General features: G+C 44.1%; 1 protein-coding gene across 1 annotated transcript; it reads right to left on the bottom strand.

The window, feature by feature from the left end:
* Nucleotides 1-1,308: 1,308 nt before the first annotated feature.
* LOC132773055 (opioid growth factor receptor) lies at nucleotides 1,309-26,209 on the bottom strand. Its single transcript, XM_060771975.2, has 8 exons — nucleotides 25,814-26,209; nucleotides 18,099-18,146; nucleotides 16,696-16,758; nucleotides 14,132-14,213; nucleotides 13,108-13,186; nucleotides 10,619-10,685; nucleotides 5,227-5,375; nucleotides 1,309-3,185 (listed from the first exon to the last, which is right to left on the bottom strand). Exons 1-8 carry the CDS (start codon nucleotides 26,084-26,086, stop codon nucleotides 1,991-1,993), a joined length of 1,956 nt encoding a protein of 651 aa, XP_060627958.2. The 5' UTR covers nucleotides 26,087-26,209; the 3' UTR covers nucleotides 1,309-1,990.
* Between the last annotated feature and the right edge of the window lie 1,127 nt (nucleotides 26,210-27,336).

Genomic DNA, 27,336 nt, shown 5'->3' with positions numbered 1-27,336 from the left:
TACATAATACCAATAAAATCAATAAAATCAATAAAAACCCCCATACAAACCCAATTCATCCCCCCACATGGTCAGCGTTCACTAACTCATAGATCTCATTCTCAATTCCACTTCTTATATCCTGCTGGTCGTATTCATCTGATTTAATTGCCTTATAGACTACTGCTACTCCTCCTCCCCGCCCTCCGGGTCTTGGCTGGTGCTGCACAGAGTAACCTGGTGGGCATAGTTGGGAGAGATTCACCCCTCCCCCCTCGTCCAACCAGGTCTCTGTTATACACGCCAGGTCGGCTTGTTCCTCCTGGATTAGATCTCGAATAATGGAGGTTTTTCCATTTACCGGCCTGGCTAGCTGGCCCTCAAAGCCTGGCTGCTTCCTGCCTGGGGGAAGCCTTTGTAGGGAGGTGCTAGCTGGCCCTCTTGTCTGGAATTCCCCAGTTTTCTGAGTGTTGTTCTTTACTTACTGTCCTGATTTGCAAGTTGAAACAAAGAACTCTTAATACAGTATTATCCACATTTTTGCAGAGGATTCATTACTGGACTGTGGATAGCTGAATCCTATTGAAAAAAGGAACCTCCAGACCTTAAAAATACCTAGAGGTAAATGGCTTCAGCTTCCCAACATACAGCGATGACAATACAGATCTGACTTGTGGATGTGTTATGATTCATATTGGAGCCCCTGGTGGCACAGTGTGTTAAACCCCTGAGCTGAACTTGCTGACCGAAAGGTTGGCGGTCTGAATCAGAGGAGCTGGGTGAGCTCCTGTTGTTAGCCACAGCTTCCCCCAACTTAGCAGTTCAAAAACATTGCAAATTAGAGTAGATTAATAGGTACCACTTCTGTGGAAAGGTAATGGAACTCCCTGCAATCATGCTGGCCACGTCACCTTGGAGGTGCCTATGGACAACGCCAGCTCTTTGGCTTAGAAATGGTTTGAACAGCACCCCACCCTGAGTCAGACTAGACTTGATTAGAGGGAAACCTTTACCTATGATTAATATAGTAAAACCTTGTAAATGATACCTTTTAAGTACTTGAAATTTCGATCTAGGAGTATAGTAGCATTATAAGTTATCGTGTTGTATGTATGGAAGATAACAGATGAAGGAAAACCAAGAATTCATTGGGGACTGTTGTTCCAAATTAAAAGGGAGAGGGAATGAATGGCTAGTTTCTTCTTAGATTTAATAATTCTTATCCAGTGTCTCAAAATATTCTCCTGCCAAGAAAGCTTTGCAAGAGGATTAAGGCATTTCCCTCCTCTTGATTCTGACCAATTGAAAGATGAAGAAGACTACCAAAACTTTGCATCCAAAAGTTAAGACTTTTATTTAACACAAACCAAGTTGATTTAACAAATGCTGGAAAAAGTGCCCACAAAGTGGCCAAAATTGTATTTTTTTGCACCTCGCCCTTAATGTTCATTTTTCTATTTAAAATCAGTACTTTTTCAAGATATTTAAAAACTAGAAACAGAAAGAGAACATTTTGAAAGAGCGGAACATATCAAGTTTCACTGCTTTCTTTACCCCAAATTCATAAGCCATGAGAACTTGGGTTTACAACGGAGACGTGCCCATGTGCCGCATAGAGGCAGCCAGAACCCCAAATGTGCTTCCCCACCAAGTGCCCGCTCCCTGTACCACAACATTTTAATTTTATTTTTTTAAACAGTATTTCTTTTGCACTCCCACAAACTCCTGGGAGGGTGTGACTGACCACTTGGAAGTCTATTTCACTCGCCCTGGTTTCGTAACACCTTTAAGAACACTTCTAGTTTTGCAAACTGGGCAGGTATGCTCTGCTCAAATCTGACGAAGACCACAATGCCTTCTGAGGTCGATTCCTCCTGCTTTATAAACACTTATATATATATATTTTAAACATGGGAAGAACAAACCACACAAGCTGCAGACTGAGGCTGCCTGTGAGCACCTTTAGCACCAGCGGGACTACATCACCCTACATCACCCTGAAATGGGGCAGCTATTTTCCTTCAGGCTTTGCTATAGTATTTTCTGTCTCTTCAGGCTTTGCTATAGTATTTTCTGTTTCTTCAGGCTTTTCTATAATGTTTTCTGTTTCTTTAGGCTTTGCTATAGTGTTTTCCAGGTCTGCCGTTACGTTCTTATGCGCATCGTCCTCTTTTTTTTCTTCCGCGCTCTCCTCTTTCGGACCTATCTTGGCATCAACTTCTCTTTCAACAACTGGCTGGCTATCACAGGTCAAAGATTCCTCCTTTTCAGGTGAAGAGGTAGTTTCAGGTTTAGGAGGTTTGTCCACAGTATGGCTAATGGGTGGAAGATCATTAACCGTACTTGTTTGGGAATCAACCAGCGAGTCCTCGCCTGTGCTTTTGCCATCGGCCATATTAGTCGCAGGAGGAGCAGCATCTACTTTGGTTTCATCTTGGCAAACCTTGTTGGTCTTCTCAACGTCGGAAGACGTTGTTTCCTGATCTTTAGAAGGTCTCAACTTGGCATCTTCTTTCTCAGACATCCTTGCAGCATCCTCTCCCGGTGCCAACTCCTCCATTTTTCGCCTTTTAATCACCGTACTGACTGTTTCAGTCTCCTTTATGTTTGCGCCGCTTCTATCGCCTCCTTCAGACACCAATGCGCTTGAGGTCTCTTCTGTAACTGTACCACCGCCCAGGCTTTTTTGATCGATCACGCACTCTTTGAGATTGCAGGAGATCTTTTCAATATCAGTGGGACTGTTCAGTACTCCATTGCACTCCCCACTTAATTTGCTCATTTCCAGCTTCCTCTTCTTGGATTCCTTGAGGTTTTCAGTCTCTGCTCCACTCTCCTCCGCAAGAACTTTCCTTTCCAATTGGACCTCTTTATCGTCTTCATCGTTGACTTTCTCCACCTTGGAGCTGGCCACCAATTCCAGGGTCTTAGCCTTGAATTTCCGGAGTTTCTTGTGTGGACCCCAGCTGAACTCCCGCTTGGGTTTGTAGTTCTGCCACGCAAAATGAACCAAATCGCGCCGCTTCTCCTTGCTTCGGACCGTGAACATGAAGTAGTCTAAGGCGCTCATCATCACATTGGGGAGCTTGTGATGAACTAAGGTCTCTGTCAGGAAGAACTGCACTAGATGCACCTGATAGTTTTCATATCCCATCTCTCCCAAGCATTTCAAGATGCGAGTGATCCGTAAATTGTTGTGGCTGTACCTAAGAAGAGGAGAGCAAAGGAGGGGGAAGAATGAATGAACACTTCGATACTGTACAATATCTGAAACTGTCTGGTTGCCATCAAAGTAAGCTTCAATGTACAACCTGAGGCCCTCCAGGTGTTTGGGACGCCAACCAGTTTGCTCAATGGTCAGGAATTCTGGGAGCTAAAGTCCAAAATACCCGGAAGGCCACAAGTTGTGCAAGCCTGATGTATGGCAAGCCTATGAATGAGCAAAGCCCAAGAGAACCTATTAGAAAAAGCCAGTATTGATAACAGAAGGCTAAATTGATTCATGGGCTAGCAGGTTGAACGCCGAGCTGCTGAACTTGCTGACTGAAAGGTAGGCAGTTCAAACACGGGGAGTTTTGGCCTGCATCAATAGGAGCATAGTGTCTAGATCTAGGGAAGTAATGCCCCCCTCTATTACGCCTTGGTTAGACCACACCTAGAATAGTGTATCCGATTATGGGCAAAACAATTGAAGAGAGATATTGACAAGCTGGAAAGTGTCCAGAGGAGGGCGACTAAAATGATCAAGGGTCTGGAGAACAAGCCCTATGAGGTGTGGCTTAAAGATCTGGGCATGTTTAGCCCAAAGAAGAGAAGGCTGAGAGGAGACGTGATAGCCATGTATAAATACATGAGAGGAAGTCATAGGGAGGAGGGAACAAGCTTGTTTTCTGCTGCCCTGGAGACTAGGACGCAATGGAACAATGGCTTCAAACTACAAGAAAGGCGATTCCATCTGAACATGAGGACAAACTTCCTGACTGTGAGAGCCGTTCAGCAGTGGAACTCTCTGCCCCAGAGTGTGGTGGAGGCTCCTTCTTTGGAAGCTTTTAAACAGAGGCTGGATGGCCATCTGTCAGGGGTGCTTTGAATCCAATATTCCTGCTTCTTGGCAAGGGGTTGGACTGGATGGTCCAACTCTATGATTCTATGAGTGGGGTGAGGTCCCGCTGTTAGCCCCAGCTTCTCCTAATCTAGCAGTTCGAAAACATGCAAATGTGAGTAGATCAATAGGTACCACTTCGGCGGTAACAGTGCTCCATGCAATCATACTAATCACATGACCTTGGAGGGGTCTACGTACACCAGCTCTTTGACTTAGAAATGGAGATGAGCGCCACCAGAGTCGGACACGGTTAGACTTCATATCAGGGGAATCCTAATCTGGCAGAAGAAGTGCTGAAGTATCCAGAAAATGTTTAGAAAGATTGTCTATTTAGAATATGCTAGGGATTGTGGCGCAGCTGGCTGAGTGTCAGCTGCATTAAGATCACTCTGAGCAAAAGGTCATGAGTTCAAAGCCAGCCCGGGTTGGAGTGGGTTTCCAACCAATTGTGTGTAGCCTGTTGTCGACCTTTGCAACCCAAAAAACAGTTGCATCTGTCAAGTAGGAAAATAAGGTACCACCTTAAAGTGTGGGGAGGCTAAATTAACTGATTTATGAGGCCATAAAGAAGACTCCAGCAAAGCATTCCAGAAGGGAAGGATGAGGGAATGCGGAAGTGCTTCATCAGCATCGCAGATGGACGATGAAAGCGACAGCTCCCCAGCGGCCAGAAAAGTTAAATAGCCTCTGTGTATGTCTGTATATGTTTGTATGTCAAAAATTGGCATTGAATGTTTGCCATATATGTGTACACTGTAATCTGCCCTGAGTCCCCTGCGGGGTGAGAAGGGCGGAATATAAAAGCTGTAAATAAATAAATAAATAAAATCTTCCAGCACAATTTCTGGCAGAAACACCATATGATGAAGATGATGATAATTGGGTTTATTTATAACCCCCTTTTCTCCCCAAGGGGACTCAATATAATCACACTGGACGAGCACAAAAATGCCCAGAGGTGACCTACTTTGTCAAATGAAACCATGGCTATGGTCCTGCTGATACAGGAGCCATACAGTACACAAACAAAACAAAACAAAAACCATGCTAATTGTGTGATAATTGAGGCATCCAATGAAAAGCACTGAGAAATGCATGCATATGCAACACAATCCAGATGTCCAGCTAGTGGATCAACTTACCGGTTGAGGTTCTCAAACCTCTCGCACCAGTTCTCCGCTCTTCTCAGCTCTCCCGTTTCTTCGTTGACCAGGTCAATTCCGTAAAACCCCAGCATGAGCTTGTAAGCCCGGACAAACCTGTCCATCACTTCCTTAGATTTTTTGAAGGCCTAAATGACAAAGAAAAACCCCTATACATTAGGCACACAGAATACTGCTTGTTCAATCAGAGGTTGTGTGGGAAATGAAGGGACTTTATATCATGACTAGCCGTCCCCTGACACACGTTGCTGTGGACCTCAGAAAACAGAGGAACTCCAGGCATGAAACAATAGTCAGAAGAGACATATGGAAGGGACACTGATAGATGGAACAGAAGGTTGATGGATAGAATGTAGGTAGGTAGGTAGGTGGATGGTCAGACACACACACACACACACATATTTAAGGGGCCAAAGGGGGTTGGACTGGATGGCCTTTGGGGCTTCCTTCCAACTGGTTGGCCATCTCTCGGGTAGGCATTGATTGTGTCTTCCTTTACCACCAAATGAAGTTGGACTGGGTGGCCTTTGGGGCTCCTTTCCAACTGGATGGCCATCTGTTGGGAGGGCTTGGATGGTGCCTTCCTTACAAGGATGGCAAAATATCAAAACATCCGGGTGTCCCCTGGGCAATGTCCTTGCAGACAGCCAATTCTCTCACACCAGGAGTGACTTGAAGTTTCTCAAGTCACCCTGACACCAAAAGTACCCTGTTCTTAACTATAAACTCTGCTGCTGATTATGCATGGGTGCTTTTGGACAGCACCTGTGAACAACTCAGTTCAGCCTATTTAGTATGCATGCCCAGTGTGGAACACATCTCACCACGCTAAAACAGTAGATGTGGCTCCTAATGAGACATGCTGCACTGTCACTGGGTGTCTGCGCCCTACACCACTGGAGAAATTAAACTATTTAGCCGGTATTGCACCACCTGACATCCGCTGGGAAGTAGCAGCCAATAATGAAAGAACCAAAGCAGTGACATCTCCAGCTCATCCCCTGTTTGCCAGCACGTTAACGACTTAAATCAAGAAATAGTTTTCTAAGATCTACAGAGAAACTCGCTGGAACACCTCAGCAAGCGAGAGTCCAAAAGGGGCAGGCTCAAACCCAGAACCTCAACCAATGGCTGATACCAAATGAGACTCCCCCCTGGGCAACTTGGAAGGCGCTGAACAGACTGCGCTCTGGCACCATAAGATGCAGAGTCAACCTCAAGAAATGGGGCCACAAAGTGGAATCCACAACATGCGAGTGTGGAGAAGAGCAAACCACAGACCACCTGCTGCAACGCAACCTGAGCCCCGCCACATGCACAATGGAGGACCTCCTTGCGGCAACACCAGAGGCACTCCAAGTGGCCAGATACTGGTCAAAGGACATTTAATCAACTACCAAGCTTGCAAACTTTGTGTTTTGTTTGTTTGTTTGTTAAAAATTCAATACAACTGTTTGGTTTGCTCCTGACACGATAAATAAATAACTATGAGTTGTATTGTTGAAGGCTTTCATGGCCAGAATCACTGGGTTTATGTAGGCATTTTCGGGCTATGAGTTGCATGTAAGTTGGATGTCTGCACCTTAGCAACTGCCTACCATTGCTTTTCCTTTATCCCCCCCAAACCTTGTCCCCAGCTTCCGTGTTACTTCACTACTTGATTTGGGAGGTGGGGTTTCAGTTTGAATGCTGCAACATGATTGTGTGATGGTGCCCAAACAGCAAGATTTTAAACAGCCCCATTTTAAAATAAAAGAAAACAGGTAAGGCTGGATGACCATCTGTCAGGGGTGATTTGAATGCAATATTCCTGCTTCTTGGCAAGGGGTTGGACTGGATGGCCCATGAGATCTCTTCCAACTCTTTGATTCTATGATTCTATAAGTGTTTTAATCAGAGAAATGGCACACAGAGAGAATTAAAGGGGAGACACTTTCCCTTCCACTGTTGGCTCTGCTGCAATCCAAAGCTGCTTATAGGCAGGTAGAGAGAGATAAAAGCTATTCATTTATGTTTTAATACTACTTTCCCTAATGTACATTTACCAGAACAAAAGAAATAGGATTTAATCCTCTTGCATTCTTCCCAGTTTTGAACATTTCCCCCCCAAAATACACGTAGAAAGTGTAGATAGTATGAAAAGGTGCTCAGAGAAATGGAAATGTTGGCAAACATAATGCACAAAAGGATGTTGAGTGCAGGCATGGGCAAACTTTTGCCCTGCAGGTGTTTTGGACTCCAACTCCCACCATTCCTAACAGCCTCAGGCGCCTTCCTTTTCCCCCTCAGCCGCTTAAGCGGCTGAGGGGGAAAAGGAAAGGGCCTGAGGCTGTTAGGAATGGTGGGAGTTGGAGTCCAAAACACCTGCAGGGCAAAAGTTTGCCCATGCATGATATAGAGCATGCAGTTTTTAAAAAGGTATATACAAATGAAAATACAATGTATTGTCGAAGGCTTTCATGGCTGGAATCACTAGGTTCTTGTGGGTTTTTTCGGGCTATAGGGCCATGTTCTAGAGGCATTTCTCCTGACGTTTCGCCTGCATCTATGGCAAGCATCCTCAGAGGTAGTGAGGTCTGTTGGAATTAGGACAATGGGTTTATATATCTGTGGAATGGCTGGGGTGGGCAAAGAGCTCTTCTCTGCTGGAGCTAGGTGTGAATGTTTCAACTGACCACCTTCATTAGCATTTGAAGGCCTGGCTGAGCCTGGGAAAATCTTTTGTTGAGAGGTGTTAAGATGTGCCTGGTTGTTTCCTCTCTGCTGTTTTGCTGTTGTAATTTTAGTTTTTTAATACTGGTAGCCAGATTTGTTTATTTTCATGGTCTCTTCCTTTCTGATGAAATTGTCCACATGCTTGTGGATTTCAATGGCTTCTCTGTGTAGTCTGACATGGTGGTTGTTGGAGTGATCCAGCATTTCTGTGTTCTCAAATAATATGCTGTGTCCAGGCTGGTTCATCAGGTGCTCTGCTATGGCTGACTTCTCTGGTTGAAGTAGTCTGCAGTGCCTTTCATGTTCCTTGATTCGTGTTTGGGCGCTGCGTTTCCTCTCTGTGTTTGCAGAGAGGAAACAACCAGGCACATCTTAACACCTCTCAACAAAAGATTTTCCCAGGCTCAGCCAGGCCTTCAAATGCTAATGAAGGTGGTCAGTTTATTTATTTATTTATTTATTTATTTGATGCACTTATTAACCGCCATTCTCAGCCCTTATGGGCGACTCATGGCGGTGTACAGTACACATAAAAAGACAGTTACAAAGCCAGTATCAACCACATATAACTATACGACAAATACAAACTACATAAAAATCCGCTTCGTCTCGTAGTAGAATCATAGCCAGTCTCATCTTCCTTATACCATTCCAGTTCTCATTGCCGTAATGTTGTTGCCTAGCACTTAATTAAATGCCCTCTCGAACAGCCAGGTCTTAAGGCTTTTTCGAAAGGACATGAGGGAGGGCGCCTGTCTGATGTGTGCTGGGAGAGTGTTCCACAGCCGGGGGGCCACCACCGAGAAGGCCCTATCTCTCGTCCCCGCCAGGCGTGCCTGTGAGGCAGGCGGGATCGAGAGAAGGGCCTCCCCAGACGATCTCAAGGCCCTCGTGGGCTCGTAGGCCAAGATGCGGTCAGAAAGGTATTTTGGGCCGGAACCGTTTAGGGCTTTGTAGGCCAAGACCAGCACCTTGAATTGGGTCCGGTAGCAAATCGGCAGCCAGTGGAGCTGGGACAACAAGGGCGTTGTGTGCTCTCTGCTACCCGCTCCAGTTAGTAACATGGCTGCCGCACGCTGAACCAGCTGGAGCTTCCGGGCCGTCTTCAAGGGCAGCCCCACGTAGAGAGCGTTGCAGTAATCCAGGCGGGATGTGACAAGAGCGTGTATCACCGTGGCCAAGTCAGACTTCCCGAGATACGGGCGCAGCTGGCGCACGAGCCTAAGCTGTGCAAATGCTCCCCTGGCCACCGCTGAAACCTGGGGATCCAGGCTCAATGATGAGTCCAGGGTCACACCCAAGCTGCGAACCTGCGCCTTCAAGGGGAGTGCGACCCCGTCCAGCACAGGCTGTAACCCTATATCCCGTTCGGCCTTGCGACTGACCAGGAGTACCTCTGTCTTGTCTGGATTTAGTTTCAGTTTGTTCGCCCTCATCCAGACCATTACAGCGGCCAGGCACCGGTTCAGGACCTCGACAGCCTCCTTAGTAGCAGGTGGGAAGGAGTGACAGAGTTGGACATCATCTGCGTACAGATGACACCGCACCCCGAAACTCCGGATGATCTCACCCAGCGGCTTCATGTAGATGTTAAACAGCATGGGGGACAGTATGGAACCCTGTGGCACCCCACAAGTCAACGGTTGTGGTGCGGAACAGGAGTCCCCCAATGACACCTTCTGGGTGCGACCCTCCAGAAATGACCGGAGCCACTGCAAAGCAATGCCCCCAAGACCCATTTCCGCAAGGCGCCCCAGAAGGATACCGTGGTCGACGGTATCGAAGGCCGCTGAGAGGTCCAGGAGCACCAACAGGGACACACTCCCCCTGTCTAGCTCCCGCCGCAGATCATCCACTAAGGCGACCAAGACCGTCTCGGTACCATGCCCCGGTCTGAAACCAGACTGTGCCGGATCCAGATAATCCGTGTCTCTCAAGAATACCTGGAGTTGTGAGGCCACCACGCTTTCCATGACTTTGCCCAAAAAGGGGAGATTGGAAACAGGCCGAAAGTTGTCCAATTTAGTGGGGTCCAGTGATGGCTTCTTCAACAGCGGCTTTATAATAGCCTGTTTTAGGCTCGCTGGAATCTTGCCTTCCCGAAGGGAGGCATTCACCACCACTGTTACCCACTCGGCCAATCCCCCTCTGGCCTCTCTCAGAAGCCAGGATGGGCAGGGGTCTAGGATGGACGTGGTGGGCCTCATTCCTCCAAGTATCTTGTCCACATCCTCGGGTTTCACAAACTGAAAAGAATCCAACAAAATAGGACAAGCAGGTGCTCTCGTTACATCCTGACATTTCGCCTGAAACATTCACACCTAGCTCCAGCAGGGAAGAGCTCTTTGCCCCACCCCAGCCATTCCCATTGTCCTAATTCCAACAGACCTCACTTCCTCTGAGGATGCTTGCCATAGATGCAGGCGAAATGTCAGGAGAAAATGCCTCTAGAACATGGCCCTATAGTCCGAAAAAACCCACAAGAACCTAAATGAAAATACAATTTGTTCATAAGTGGAACATGGGTCCTAAGGTCTTACAGCCAGAGATGTTCTTCCTTCTCAGAGTAGTAGTAGAGACAATGGGAGAATTTTACAATGAAGGGAAAGTGTGGTCCTTGAGCCAGCATTTTAATAAGTTCTGGGAGACCCCCTACCTCAATTTCTTGGCAGGTGAGAAGCCTTGCCCGCCAGTTCATCCCCTGTTCACGTAAAGGAAAGAGCCTGGAAAGAAAAAGAAATTATATGCCTGTTAAGAACAATGCAAACTGAATGACGAGCAAGACCTAACATCACATTGAGTTTGCTTGGACAATGACAGGCTGAGAACCTTTACTAAGCAGTTCAGAGAAGAGGCAAAGGCCACTGTCCTCTTCTAGTCACTTCCAACACAATTAGAAGTGATGCTATATTACTTCTTGTTCTGGGGTTCAGATGGAACATAACCTTCTTAAGGAAGTTGGGGTAGCTCCTTCTTTGCTGTCTTTTTAGTGGTCAGATAAGTCCTTTCTATTCCAGCAAACCTTTGAGAATTGACTGCAGACAAGGCCTTTTTTGTCGAAGGCTTTCATGGTTGTTGTAGGTTTTTTGGGCTATATAGCCATGTTCTAGAGGCATTCTCTCCTGATGTTTCGCCTGCATCTATGGCAAGCAACCTCAGAGGGTGCTTGCCATAGATGCAGGCAAAACGTCAGGAGAAAATGCCTCTAGAACATGGCCATATAGCCCAAAAAACCTACAACCACCCAAGGCATTTTTGCTGCTGTGTTATAAAGTAACAGGAACACTGCAAAAGTGGGAAAACACTATTATTTAACAAAAACAAATCAGGGAGAATGCCTCTCAAGGAATGCCTAAGTCCTCCAGGGCAACTTCTGTGGATTTCATTACTTGCATGTCTGGTGAATATGTTCTTTCCAGGAATCCCTATGTCCTCCAGGCAATATATGAATGGTCGTTTTCTACCAAACATTGACATAGAACTGTGTTGGAGGACCTAGGAGTTCCCAGAAAGAACATATTGATGAACCGTCTGTAGACTGTCCACGTCTCGCAGACGTATAGCAGTCTATAGGCGTCACATGCAACTCCTGGAACGATTCCATCAGCGCTGCCTCCGGAAAATCCTGCAAATCTCTTGGGAAGACAAGCGGACAAATGTCAGCGTGCTGGAAGAAGCAAAGACCACCAGCATTGAAGCGATGGTCCTCCGCCATCAACTCCGCTGGACCGGCCATGTTGCCGGATGCCCGACCACCATCTCCCAAAGCAGTTGCTCTATTCTGAACTCAAGAACCGGAAACAAAATGTTGGAGGACAGGAAAAGAGATTTAAAGATGGGTTCAAAGCCAACTTTAAAAACTCTGGCATAAACATTGAGAACTAGGAAGCCTTGGCCCTTGAGCACTCCAGATGGAGGTTAGCTGTGACCAGCAGTGCTGCAGAAGTTGAAGAGGCACGAATGGAGGGCAAAAGAGAGGAAGGCGCATCAAGACCAGGACCGCCTTTCACCTGGAAGCCGATGTCCTCACTGTGGGGGAAGATGCAGATCAAGAATAGGGCTCCACAGTCACCTAGGATACGACACTTGGAGGACCATCATCCTCAGACTATGAGGGATGGCCTAAGTAAGTAATTGATGAACCATCACAGAGATTACGATTTTCTGGGGAGGCCCTGCTCTTGGTCAAAGCTCCGTTGCAAGTGCGGTTGGTGGGGACAAGAGACAGTGCCTTCTCAGTGGTGGCTCCTCAGCTCTGGAACTGTCTCCCCAGTGATTATAGATCAGCGCCTTCCTTCCTAGCCTTTAGAAAGAAAACAAAGACATGTTTTCTTTCTAAAGGCTAGGGATCCTCTCCTCTGAGGATGCCTGCCATAGATGCAGGCGAAACATCAGGAGAGAATGCTTCTGGAACATGGCCATACAGCCCGGAAAACTTACAACAACCTAAAGACATGGTTGTGGGACTAAGCCTTTGGTCAGTAAAATAACGCAGTGCAAAAATTAATTAGGAAATATGTGCAATGACAATCGGAATGGTTACGGCTATGATTTTTGGATCATGTGATTTTAATATTTATATTACGATGTTTTTAATACTTCGTTTTAATGTTTAAATGTTGTTTATGTCTCATGTTTAATGGTTTTAATGATTTATAGTTATATGTTCGTGCTCAGTTATTATGATTTTTGTTTTTACATGTATATTGGCATTGAATTTTTGCCATTAGTATGTTATAAACCGCCTTGAGCCGCTCCCAGGGATGAGAAAGACGGTACATAAACATAGTAAATAAGTAAATAAATAGATCAAATTTGTGAATAAGCAAATCTATAGAAGTTAAACTTGTGGAGGGCCAATTGTACTCAAAACTATGGTGCTTACTGCAGCTGTCATGGATGTAACCGTTTTTACAGACACAAAAGAGGTAGTTAGCACATAAAAATACTCAAAGACAAATAATCCCATTTTTCCATTAAGGGCCCACCCAAACGAAATGTATTATCTATCTTTTGAAATATGCCTTGGCATAAGTGTGAGAGAGCACAGAGGAGAGTCAACGAGGAAATGAGACCATCCAAATGTGGGAAGCAGTTCAGAGCACCTCTCCGTAGGCCATTACCCTTCTAATTTGCTATATTTACCACTGAATATAGGAATGGTTTTCTTCTAGAATTCCATAGTCTTTCTGCCACTTCTCAAGAAGGTCATCAATAAAGAGGCCTAGAGGAAGAATGAGAAAATTAAATATGTAAAAAAAAATCACTTCCAATGGTCAAGGTGCAGCTGCTCTGAATGGTTTCATGGTCCCTTGCTCATCGCCAACAACAACAACACAAAAACGGGATGTGCACAATGTAAAAACAAAAAAAAAGTGTCCCAATTTTCTGAGGCAACATGAACAACTAAATTGGGTAAAGGGGAGGCCATCTAATCCCCCAAATCCATGGTTAAGTTACCTTCCCGCCAGAGTGGTACCTATTGATCTACTCATATTTCCTTTTTTTTCGAACTGCTAGGTTGGCAGAAGCTGGGGCTAACAGCGGAAGCTCACCCCGCTCCCCGGATTCAAGCTGCACCTTGTAAAATAAAACTTTCTCTTCTCCAGGATTATACAAAGAGGCTGACTTGCTTGGAGACAAGCTTTGATTTTTGATGTCATGATTTTGATGGCATGAAAGCATTTCACAGTGGGATGGGCACTGTTGGATTGAATCTCCCATTATCCCCAACCTGCTAGGATCCAAAAACATATGGAGAAGTAGAGTTTCCCTGCCTCACACAGCTGCAAAGCAAAAATTAATTGTGACATACAGCAAGGAAGGACGCATAAGTACTTAAAGAGAAAGGAAGAAGCCTTCGCCTCCAGGGAAGAAGAGGAAATCACGTCCCTCTTAATGGCAAGATTCAACGGCTTCCCAATGCCTGTTTAATTTGGATGCCCAGGAAGAAAACAACTATAGGAGATATATATGCTTTCAGATATTTAATATGAGTGAGACTGACTGCCGGCTCTCTTCCCGTCTGCCTTATTTGAGAAAAGGGGGCGGAAGGAGAATCCCTTTTCAAGTAACACACAATTCAATCCTGCGTCGAGGGCCAAGGGGCAAAACACAACTTGACAGCCACCGCTTCCTTTTGAAAACAAAACAATACAGAAAGCCATACCGTTAGGCATGAAACGAATCTCGTTTTTGTAAAAGCTTAGATTCCACAGTTCTGCCTCTTCTACATCCGTTTCTTCTAAATCCTAAAGGGAAAGAAAAGAAAGAATCATTGAATACGGTAGTGGAAGCAGCAATTTCTTTAAACAAACAAACATATCCATGAACAATCTGTACAGTAAGACCTCCGTGTCTGGACTATAGTTACTTAACATTGTGGATATGATGAACCACATTAGATTACCTGATTTTCAGTCCCAGAATACATACAGTTATATTTTGGAGTCCTCGTGGACAACAAGTTAAACATGAGCCAACAATGTGATGCGGTGGCAAAAAAAGCCAATGGGATTTTGGCCTGCATCAGTAGGAGCATAGTGTCTAGATCTAAGGAAGTAATGCTACCCTTCTATTCTGCTTTGGTTAGACCACACCTGGAATATTGTGTCCAATTCTGGGCATCACAATTCAAGAGAGATATTGACAAGCTGGAGTGTCCAGAGGGCCACTAAAATGATCAAGGGTCTGGAGAACAAGCCCTGTGAGGAGCGGCTTAAGGAGCTGAGCATGTTTAGCCTGAAAAAGAGAAGGCTGAGAGGAGACAAGATAGTCATGTATAAATAAGTGAGAAGAAGCCACAGGGAGGAAGGAGCAAGCTTGTTTTCTGCTTCCATGGAGATTAGGACACGGAACAATGGCTTCAAACTACAAGAGAGGAGATTCCATCTGAACATGAGGAAGAACTTCCTGACTGTGAGAGCCGTTCAGCAGTGGAACTCTCTGCCCCGGAGTGTGGTGGAGGCTCCTTCTTTGGAAGCTTTTAAACAGAGGCTGGATGGCCATCTGTCAGGGGTGATTTGAATGCAATATTCCTGCTTCTTGGCAGAATGGGGTTGGACTGGATGGCCCATGAGGTCTCTTCCAACTCTTTGATTCTATGATATGATTCAGATAGCACTGAATCTTGGCTGTTAAAGTGGCGTCAAACTGCAGTAATTCTAAGGTGTACAAGGGGCGTTGATTAAAGATTTCCCCTGACCCACTTCTGTTTATCACAGCATGCTGAAACTGCACATGTGTAATGATATAAGTCTCTATAGGATACGTGCCAATTTACAACTCAGAACTGATAACGGTCTTGATTTTACTGGTGCTAAAGTGGTGCGAGGTTTGATGATTGACCCAGTAGAATACAGAATGGTCCTCAAGTTCCTTTACTTGAAAGGCTGCACACCAAAGGAGACATTGAGATGAAAGAGGTTTATGGTAATGATTCCCCATCATATGATGTAGTCAAGAACTGGCATCGTCAATTCAAATTTGGTCAGACTTCGGTGCGAACAGCTCCAATTCCAGCGTGACTCTACTATGCTATTGATGAAGACACCATCCAGCAAGTAGAGGTCACTATTTTGAAAAATGGCCTTTTAACCGTTCGTCACCTAGCCCAAAGTGTCAAGATTAGTGTGGGGTTTGTGGAAAAAATCACCCAAGATCATCTTCACATGCATAATGTATGCACTCGATGGGTCCCCCGGCTGCTCACACCTTTTCAGAAGCAGGAATGCACCGAATACTCTTGGGCTCTATTGACGATGTGTCATGGAAACCAGGAGGACTTTTTCAACAGACCGATCACACAGGATGACAGCTGGGTCCATTACTCTGATCCTGAGACTAAAATCCAGTCGATGCAATGGAAGCATCATGACTCACTACCTCCAAAGAAGGAACGTGGCCAACTCTTGGCAGGCATGGTCATGCTCACAGTATTTTGGGACTAGCATGGAGTAGTACTGATGGATTCCCTAGCAAAAAGTACCATGATCACTGGGGCATACTATGCTTCACTGCTGCGGAAATTGTGGGAGACCATCAAAACCAAGAAACATGACATCCACCTTCTGCAAGACAATGCACCAGTCCACAACTCACATGTTGCCCAAACGGAAGCATGCTCTGATGGCTTTGAAATTCAACTGCATCCCCCTTATTCACCCAACCTCGCACCATCGGGCTTCTACTTCTTTCCAACAACGAAATTATTTTTGAAGGGCAAGCATTTTTCAGATGGTGAGACTCTGATTTCCGAAGTCACAACATGGCTTTTGGAGCAACCTACAAGCGAGGTATTTACAGTTGCTTCAAAAGATGGGAGAAGTGTGTGTCTCTATGTGGAAACTATGGAGAGAAGGACTCATAACTGTGCCAAGTTTCATTGCTCTCAGTCCACAGGAAGTGGGTCAGGGGAAATCTTTAAGCACCCTCTGCTTCCCCAAACACCGGTTGATGCAAAAATGCAGCTTTACAAGGTCCCTTGCTAAGCCAATGCAGCTCCTTAATCCCCCCACTCATTTAAAGTCTGGACTACAACCCAAATAAGATAAACACTTCATACACAAGACAACTACCATGGACTACTGTTTTCAAAGCTGATGTTTACAGAACTTGGGGCTCTTCATGCTGCACCAGTACTACTATTTATTTATGTATGGCATTTCTACCCCGCCTTCCTCAAACCTGATGGGACTCAAGCCAGAACTAGCCAAAGATAGTGAGATTCCTTACCGGATAACGCCGCCTGTACTTCTGCATATCTCTTGCTGCCATCCAGTTGCGTCTCTTTGTGTTCTAGGGTAAAGAAAGAGGTGAGAGTGAGTAGGGTGGCCACAGTCCTCAACAGTGCAAAATAAATCCTCAAGGAACATTTTTTTTCTTTTTTGATCTTGGAAACTGAGCAGAGTGAACTGGTGGAGACCGCCAAGGAATCCCAGATGACACAGGCTATACTCAGAGGAAGAAACTAGCAAAACCACCTCTGAATATTCCTTGCACTTCCTAGACCGCATTTACAGATTATAAGCAGACAAAGTGTACTTTGCTGAAATTTGTCTTGTGATGCTCAAAAGCACACCATAGGTGGTTTGCCAGCCACAGATCAGTCTGTGGTTTGGGTTGTTTTGAGTTTTCCAGGCTGTATGGCCATGTTCCATAAGCATTCTCTCCTGACGTTTCACTCACATCTATGGTGAGCATCCTCAGAGGTTGAGGGGTCTGTTGGAAACTAGGCAAGTGAGGTTTCTATATCTGTGGAATGTCCAGGATGGAACACCTGGCCACCTCGATAATAATAATAACAATAACAACAATAATAATAATAACAACAACAACACTTTATTTGTACCCCACTACCATCTCCCCAAGGGACTCGGTGCAGCTTACATGAGGCGAGCCCAAATACAACAATACAAGCAAAACAACAACAATACAAGCAATTAAAATAAAACATAGACGATAAAATATACAACATTATCAATAAGACAACAGTGGGAAGGCCAAATGTAAAGTTAAAATGGAAATAATGCTGGGACATGGACGAAAGGTGATAGTGGCGTTTGTGGAAGGGCATACGAGCAGATCTAAAAAATGTAAAGTGCTTTGGAGGACAAAGTGCTATGGGATAATTATTCCGGGAAGGCACACTGGAACAACCACGTCTTCAAGCTCCTCCTAAAGACTGCCAAGGTTGGTGCCTGTCTGACGTCTTTAGGGAGTGAGTTCCAGAGTTGAGGGGCCACCACTGAAAAGGCCCTCTCTCTCGTCCCCACCAACCGTGCCTGCGATGCTGGTGGGATCAAGAGCAGGGCTTCCCGGATGAGCGAAGGGATCGTGTGGGTTCGTATACAGAGACGCAGGTAGGCGGGTCCCAAACCGTTCAGGGCTTTGTGGGCAAGAACCTGCACCTTGAATTGGGTCCGGTAAATGAATGGCAGCCAGTGGAGCTCCTTGAACAGGAGGGTTGACAGCTCCCTGATTAGCATCCAATGCCTTGCAGCTTCTTGCCTGGGGGAATCATTTGTTGGGAGGTGTTAGCTGGCACTGATTGATTCTTGTCTGGAATTCCCCTGAGCAACACTCAAAAAGCAGAGCAACACTCAAAAAGCATTTCACAAAAACATTATTACTCCTACCTTACATCTTCTAAAACCCACGGACAAAAGGTTTGTCCTTCGCTGATCCTGAAAAAGAGACACATTTTAACATAAGTCAAAATTGTAAAAAAATTATCACTTTAAAACTGCCAAAATACTAAACATCAAAATTTTTTTGCATTTGTTCAGCTGCATTACAAAAAAGTTTCTTGAAATTTAGCCCCTTTCCCCAATAACGCAGGTAGAAAAATGCTGTTTTATAAATGTAATGTATCAAGGGATAATGTCCCCCTTTTTTACAACGTTCCTGCAACTGCTTTATTACAGTCTGGTATGAAAAATCTCCCACCTTTGCCCTTTTATAACAAGAGTGGGCAACTATGGAAGATCGAGGGGATGCATTAGCCCTCCCAAAAAAAGTAATTATTTTTGGTTCTCACATTTTGAGGCTTCCGTGGCTCACAGAGGCATTGCAGGCAAAATAATAATGGTTTTGTTTTTTCCAAAATTTAATTTTAACTTCAAGAACAACCAGAGCAATCCAAATGTAGTGGAAACGCCTTCCATATATCATTTCTTGGCATTTGGGAGCAAAACAAATACATTTGGGGGCAGTTATATGAGGCCCATGTTTGTTTATTTGTTTACTTTATTTTTATCCTGATACAGGTACCCAAAGCGGCTTACAATAAATATAACACAATGCAAATTAAAGAATGTAAATACAGTAAAATATAAATACAAAAAAATCAATTCAATCTAGACAATACTTCATCCATTCCTGCTTTACAGCTATCCATTTCGCCAATTGTTGAATCTGAACTTGTCACCCGCAGTGGGTTAAACCCCTGTGCCGGCAGGACTGAAGACCGACAGGTCGCAGGTTCGAATCCGGGGAGAGGTGGCTAAGCTCCCTCTGTCAGCTCCAGCTCCCCAAGCAGGGACATGAGAGAAGCCTCCCACAAGGATGATAAAAACATCAAATCATCCGGGCGTCCCCTGGGCAACATCCTTACAGACAGCCAATTCTCTCACACCAGAAGCAACTTGTAGTTTCTTAGGTTGCTCCTGACACCTCAAAAAAAGGCTGATATTGCAGAAAGCTCAAGATTCGGAATGAGGAATGGAGAAAGTTGGGGAAGAAAGTGCATCATCACCATTTATTTACATAGCACTATCATTGTATTTGCATTGTGTTTTACAAGGAAAGGCCCGCTGATGGTACAGCTTGAATCCAGGGAGCGGGATGAGCTTCCACTGTTAGCCCCAACTTCTGCCAACTTAACAGTTCGAAAGCATCAAATATGAGTAGATCAATAGGTACGACTCCGGCGGGAAGGTAACGGCACTCCATGCAGTCATGCCGGCCACGTGACCATGGATTTGGGGGATTAGATGGTCTCCCCTTTACCCAATTTAGTTGTCCATGTTGCCTCAGAAAATTGGGACACTTTTTTCTTGTTTTCACATCGTGCAAACCCCATTTTTGTGTTGTTGTCCTTGCAGACGGCCAATTCTCTCACACCAGAAGCGACTTGCAGTTTCTCAAGTCGCTCCTGACACGACAAAAAACAAACAAACCCAAGTGTTATATCCACGTTTTCTATTACAATTCACATTTCCTCTTCATCCCATTGGTCTCTATATGTCTTTCAGTGTGTCTGTCACTCCAGGCATATGAAGAAGTGGACTGGAATCCACTAAAGCTCATGCTAGAAATGTCTTTTTCCTCAATCAGTCCCACCAAGGTGTTACAGCAAAGCATGGCTAATAGGCTATGTCTCTGGATGCAATTCTTTGAGTTACTTTAACTCATTACAGGACTATAACTTCTCTAAACGATCAAAGGGGGATCCTCTTGCAGATCTAGAACCATCTGAGACAAGGAGCAAAGAATGTAGTAAGGACGCATTATTGTTGTTTAGAATATTTATTTATATTTATATAAATAAATGTATATAAACATATATAAATGTGTGTGTGTATATGTGTGTGTGTGTGTATATTCTAAACATGTATGTATGTTTAGAATATTTATTTATATGCTGCCCTTCTCACCCCGAAGGGGACTCAGAGTGGCTTACAAGATAAATATACATACAATATAGTATATTATTAGCATAGTACAATATCAGTATTACATATTACTATATTGTACTAGAATCATAGAATCAAAGAGTTGGAAGAGACCTCATGGGCCATCCAGTCCATTACATCATTATATTGTAATATTATTAGTAATATTAAATGTAATATAAAATATATAATTGTAATATCGTATTATTATTACTATTATATTGTATTACATTATCTATCTATCTATCTATCTATCTATCTATCTATCTATCTATCAATGCTCTGTGCATAATGAGTACCTTAAAAAACAAAAGAACCAATGAACGAAATCATACCAAATTTGGCAACGAAACATCTCACAACACAAGGAGTGACCATCATTCAAAAAATTATGATTTTGCCATTTGGGAGTTGTAGTTATTGGGATTTATAGTTCATCTACAATCAAAGAGCATTCTGAACTCCATCAATGATGGAATTGAACCAAACTTGGCACACAGAACTCCCATGACCAACAGAAAATATTGGAAGGGTTTGGTGGGTATTGACCTTGAGTTTGGGAGTTGTAGTTCACCTACATCCAGAGAGCACTGTGGACTCAAACAATGATGGATCTGGACCAAGCTTGGCACAAGCACTCAATACACCCAAATATAAACACAGATGGAGTTTGTGGGAAATGGACCTTGATATTTGGGAGTTGTAGTCACTGGGATTCACAGTTCACCTACAATCAAAGAGCATTCTGAACCCCACAAATGACAGAATTGGGGCAAACTTCCCACACAGAACCCCCATGACCAACAGAAAATATTTAAGGCCATCCAATCCGTTTCAGGGCAAGAAAACGTAATCAAAGTCCTCCTGACAAAGAGCCATCCAGCCATAGAGATAGATGGATAGATATGATTCACACACACAGAGATATAGTATCATAGATTTGAAAGGGACCCTTAAAGAAGGACAATGATGTGTTGCATGTTCCAGGGTGGGCAAACCAGACACTCTCCACATCAACACTGACAAAGAAGCAGCAAGAAATACTGTTTACCCACAAGCATAAAGAAATTACATATATTAGAAACCAACACTTTCTCATTACTTTATTTTCCAGATCAACAGACTGGGCCACAGCAACGCGTGGCAGGGGACCGCTAGTATAGCATATTATTAGCATAGTACAATATCAGTATTATATATTACTATATTGTACTATATCATTATATTGTAATATTATGTTTAATATAAAATGTATAATTATAATATCATATTAGTAGTAGTATTATATTGTATTACATTATAATATTATAAATGTTATATGTATATACAATATATTATATTACATAGTAACGAGTAATAGGTGCCACGTTGGGTTAAACCCCTGTGCCAGCTGAACTGCTGACCTGAAAGTCGGCTGTCTGAATTTGTGAGACGGGGTGAGCTCCCATCTGTCAGCTCCAGCTTCCCATGTGGGAACACGAGAGAAGCATCCCACAAAGATGGTAACACATCCAGGCGTCCACTGGGCAACGTCTCTGCAGACGGCCAATTCTCTCACACCAGAAGCGACTTGCAGTTTCGCAAGACACTTCTGACATGATTAATAATAATAATAACCAGTTATTTTTGGGAAGGGGGATTAATTGGACCTAAATAACACATTACTTTTGGAAAGTTGCTCTCTAAGCACTGTTCTCAAGTACAAACACTTGGCAGGTGCAACTGCGAAGTCCGTGAAGTCAAAACCAAAAATGGTTGCAATGGTTAAGGGTTAAAATATGTTCACTAAATGTCCAAAGTGCATGTAACTCTGCCCAAGGGCCTTCTTAACATGGCACTGACCTACTCAAGTTGCAACACATGACATTGTGAAATCTCCCATTTCTGCATCAGCCAGGATCAAATGTTAGTTTCGTTTCTGCTGAGCTGCACACCAAAACTAAAATTAACCACTGGTTTCACTTTTATTTTTCCTGGGGATTTCTCTTTCCTTCTAAGGTGGGAGAGTGAGAGAAACAAGAGGTGGCTTGAAATTAACACCTCAAGTATTTAAAACAGCAGGAACAGCTCCGGTTCAGCTTACTTGTCCGAATGTATCTCCCTCTACGTTCCGCCTCATAGTTTAAGATGCACTGGGGAGGCCCTGCTCTTAGTCCCACCAGCCTTGCAAACGTGTCTGGTGGGGAAGAGGGACAAGGCCTTCTCGGTGGTGACCCCCCGCTTGTGGAACTTGCTCTCCAGCGAGATTAGATCGGCGTCCTCCCTCCTTTCCTTTAGGAAAAAAACTGAAATCGTGGTTTTGGAACCATGCCTTTGGCTAGCAGGCATAATGGTACTTTGGAGATTGAACTGGGCCATATGATTGTGACAATAATGGAAATGGCTATATGATGGTTTAACTAGTTATTGTTTTTAAATTATTGTGTATTTATGGTTTTATAATGTTGTTATACTGTGCAAGTACAGCTGTACCAAGAGCTCCAATTTTGTTTGCTTTGCATTGAATGTTTGTTACAGTCCTAAGTTTCAGGGACTCTGCAGATAGGTGGCTTCTTTTGGCTGCAATCATAGGGCAAGCCACCTGTCAATTATAGTTAGGTTCCCTGGTCCCGCCCCCTTTTGGGGTTTTGGAGGGAATAGGAGCCTTTTTGAGTTCAGTCCACACAGAGCAGCTTTCCATGCAGGACATAATACCAAGAGCTCCTGTAGAAAGCTTTGTCTTCAACGGCTTGGCCAGGGAGATATACAGCCTACAGCTTGGCCGGGGAGAAAGGTCCCGTAGCTTGGCCGAGGGTTATACAGCCTTACAGCTCCTTTGCTGAGGGACTTCAGCCAGCCATCACCGAAACCTGAACTCCTTTTTCCTCTGGAAGTCTACAAAGCTCTGCTTGGTAAGGGTCACTCGCGGAAGCCAGATGCAGTTGGTACCGGGTGTAGGGGCTCCACGCCAACAGAGGCAAAGACAGACTGCCCAGATTAGAAGTTAAGGATTTCCCCATTAGTTACAGTTAAGAAGATAGTGCCTGTTCCCTGTGGACAAGATTGAAAGAGCCAATAGACTGTTAAGAAAGCCTTAAAGTACCTGTTTGTTTTCATTAATAAAGAACTTTGTTGAACCTTTAAGCAATCTAAAGACTCTGTTTTGAGGAAATCCAAGGGCCTTTAATCTGAGGCAGCCCCGGCGTCCCGTTGGGCACACAGAATTTATGTCCTGTCTACAGTCTGATGCACAGGCCCAGCGTGCGGCAGCACATATACTGTGATTGGCAGCATGAAATAGTTGCCAGTGTTAGCCCTTCTGTTGTAAATAAATAAATATATAAAATAATGTTATGAAATGTTTTTTTTCCCAGACATCTGCTGGGGATTGTTTCCAAGACTACACTTGGATACCAAAATCTATAGATGTTCAAGTCCATATACACTGGTGTAGTGAAATGACTTGCCTATATACAAAAACAGGGTTTCCTTTTTGGGTGGAATATTTTCCAGGCTGTGGATAGTTGAATCTCTGGATGCAGAATTAACTGCCCATGGACACAACGTGCTGGGATTTATAGTTCACCTATAAAGTAAATATCTGATATGCAGGATGTATTTTCATTCACTGGACAAGTGAACTGACACTCCCTGGGGAGTGAAAAATACCCGATACACCCAAATTTGAATACTGATGGGGTTGAAGGGATTGATGGTGTCATTTGGGAGTTGTAATTGCTGGGATTTATAGTTCACCTACAATCACAGAGCATTCTGAGCCCCACCAATGAGAAAATTGGGCCATGCTTCCCATGCAGAACCCCCACAACCAATAGAAAAATACTGTTTTCTGATGGTCTTTGGCGACCCCTCTGACACCCCCTCATGACCCCCCAGGTTGAGAAATGCTGATCTAGTGGTTTTTGAGTTATGTTAATCCCACAAACGAACTTTACATTTTTTTTATATAGACTGTTCTCCTAGCACAACTTATATATCACCATGTATAGAGATGGTGTATTGGCTTGAGTGTTGAACGAGGAGTCCAGGGTTTGAATTCCTGCTGGGCCATAGAATTCATCATCATCATCATCATCATCATCATCACCGTAATCATCATCTATATAAATAAACATGTAATGTTTGTTTGTGGGATTAACATCACTCAAAAACCAGTGGGCGAATTGACACCAAATTTGGACAGCATACACCTAACAACCCAATGTATGTCCTTCACTCAAATTTTTTTGATTTTGTCATTTGGGAGTTGTAGTTCTTGGGATTTATAGTTCACCTACAATCAAAGAGCATTCTGAACTCCACCAATTATGGAATTAAACCAAAGGTGACACACAGGACTCCCATGACCAACAGAAAACACTAGAAGGGTTTGGTGGGCATTGACTTTGAGTTTGGGAGTTGTAGTACACCTACATCCAGAGAGCACTGTGGACTCAAACAATGATAGATCTGGACCAAACTTGGCACGAATATTCCATATATATATACACACACACATTCTGAATGCATGCTTATGTATATCTATCCTATGTGTGAGTGTATATATATATATGTATGGTTCTGTGTACACGTGTGTGCATACACACATATATATACACACACAGAACTATGTGTATATATGCATGGTTACTGAATGCATACATGTGTGTGTGTGTGTGTATATATATATATATATATATATATATAAACACATATATATGCATTCTGTATGCATGCTTATGTATATCTACCGTAGGTGTCAGTGTGTGTGTATGTATGTATATATATATATATATAGTTCTGTGTATGTGTATATACATATACACACACACAGAGAATTGTGTATATATGCATGGTTATTGAATGCATACAGTATGTGTGTGTGTATATATATATACATACACACAAATATATGCATTCTGTATGCATGCTTATGTATATCTATCCTATGTGTGTGTGTGTGTGTATATATAGTCCTGTGTATGTGTATATATATATATATATATACATACGCACACACAGAACTATGTATATATATATGCATGATTATTGAATGCATACAAGATATATATATATATATGCGCATTCTGTATGCATGCTTATGTATATCTATCCTGTGTGTGTGTGTATATATATATAATATATATATATATATAGTCCTGTGTATATGTGTATATATATACACACATATATACATACACACACAGAACTATGTATATATATATATGCATTCTGTAAGCATGCTTATCTATATGCATCCTATGTGTGTGTGTATACATACATATACTCCTGTATATTTGTGTGTGTGTGTGTGTGTATACACACACACAAATACAAACACAGAGCTATGTGTCTGTGTGTATATATATATGCATGATTATTGAATGTATATAGGAATATATACACACACACATACACATTCATGCAGGATATACATAGGCCTGCATACAGGATGATACATGTGAGAGTGCATTTAAAGCCTCCCTTTCCCTGCCTAGCCCCCCAATAGCCCCCCTTGCCTCCATTCTAGCCTATGGAGGGGGAGAGGGGGGGGAATGTGTGGGGAATACAGATGAGCCAAACCCAGGGAAGAGGGCTGGGTTGTCTTGGCAGGGAATATAGGGACACCCAGATGCACCTTCAACCAGGTAAAGGGTGGGGGGGGGGGAGAGACTTCAAAGAGGGTCCCTGAGACTCACCTGCCCCCCTGAGGCCCACGTGCTACTGGGAGACCACCAGCTCTGCTTTTCGGGGGTTTTGGGTCCTGATGCCACTGGAGCCTCCTTGAGCCTTCCTCTGGCTGGTGCTGCATCCTCCTCCTCCTCCTCTTCCTCCCAGGTGGAGTCGTACTCACAGCAGCCCAATTCCTCCTCCTCCTCTTCCTCCTCGTTCTCTTCTTCTTCCTCCTCTTCTGAATCCTCGCTGGCCTGCTCTTCCTTCTTGCCTTCCCCTGCAGCCTTCCTCGCCGCCATGGCTCTGTGTGTAGACAATATAGCTCTAGACTAGGGAAGAAAGGAAACCGAAAGGGAAGCCAGCCCTTGAGCAGCACCCCAACAGGGAGGAGGAGGAGGAGGCGGTACAAAGCCAAAGGCACACGTGGGAGGAGAAAGAGGAGGAAGAGGAGGAGGAGGCCATCTCAACGCCACGCCCACTCGCCTGGCCGCGCTCCCATTGGCTCTGTCGCGTTCGATTGTGGAATGTTGGTGAGGATGCCATGCTGTTGCTGACTCCCAAGCAGGGACCCAATGGGGGTGGCTCCAATCTTTGGCCTACACCAGGCACGGTCCAACTTTGGCCCTCCCTCCAGGTGTTTTGGACTCCAACTCCCACAATTCCTAACAGCCTACACATTCATGCAGGATAGATATACTACCGGCTGTTAGGAATTGTGGGAGTCGGAGTCCAAAACACCTGGAGGGAGGGCCAAAGTTGGACCGTGCCTGGTCAACACTGACAACCCCCATCAATTTCATAGGGAGATGGATTTCCTAGTTTGTCCCTCTGGAATACATATTGCCAACAGCGCCTTGCCTTTGTTGGCATAATAGGTCATGAGTTCGAAACCAATCCGTGGCAGAGTGAGCTCCTGACCATTACTAGTCTAGCTTGCTGTCGACCTATTTATTTATTTATTTATGCCACACTTCTCACCCCAAAGGGGACTCAGAGCAGCTTACAAGATAAAATACACGCACACACATATACACATATATATATATAAATTTAATGTTCGTTTGTGTGGTTAACAGAACCCTAAAACCAGTGGGCAAATTGACACCAAATTTGGACAGCATACACCTAACAATCCAATGTATGTCCTTCACTCAAAAAGTTTTGATTTTGTCATTTGGGAGTTGTAGTTCTTAGGATTTATAGTTCACCTACAATCAAAGAGCATTCTAAACTCCACCAATGATGGAATTGAACCAAAGGTGACACGCAGGACTCCTGTGACCAACAGAAAACACTAGGAGGGTTTGGTGGACATTGACCTTGAGTTTGGGAGTTGTAGTTCACCTACATCCAGAGACCATTGTGGACTCAGACAATGATGGATCTGGTCCAAACTTGGCACAAATATTACATATGCCCAAATATGAACACAGATAGGGTTTGGGGAAAATAGACCTTGACATTTGGGAGTTGTAATTCCTGGGATTTTAGTTCACCTACAATCAAAGAGCATTCTGAACCCCACCAACAACAGAATTGGGGCAAATTT

The sequence above is a fragment of the Anolis sagrei genome, chromosome 4 (assembly GCF_037176765.1).
Source record: "Anolis sagrei isolate rAnoSag1 chromosome 4, rAnoSag1.mat, whole genome shotgun sequence".
In the NCBI taxonomy this organism is placed as follows: Eukaryota; Metazoa; Chordata; class Lepidosauria; order Squamata; family Dactyloidae; genus Anolis; species Anolis sagrei.
This window is presented reverse-complemented; position numbering and strand designations above follow the sequence as displayed.

Bases quoted from the DNA above. Each gene is read 5' to 3' on its own strand.
- LOC132773055 (XM_060771975.2), bottom strand. From the start codon at position 26,086: ATGGCGGCGAGGAAGGCTGCAGGGGAAGGCAAGAAGGAAGAGCAGGCC. The intron at 10,686-13,107 runs GTAAATATAGCA...TTTTCTTTCCAG, and splicing joins AACCATTCCTATATTCAGTG to GCTCTTTCCTTTACGTGAAC. The intron at 5,376-10,618 runs GTAGGGGGTCTC...TTTGTCATTTAG, and splicing joins TCACCTGCCAAGAAATTGAG to GCCTTCAAAAAATCTAAGGA.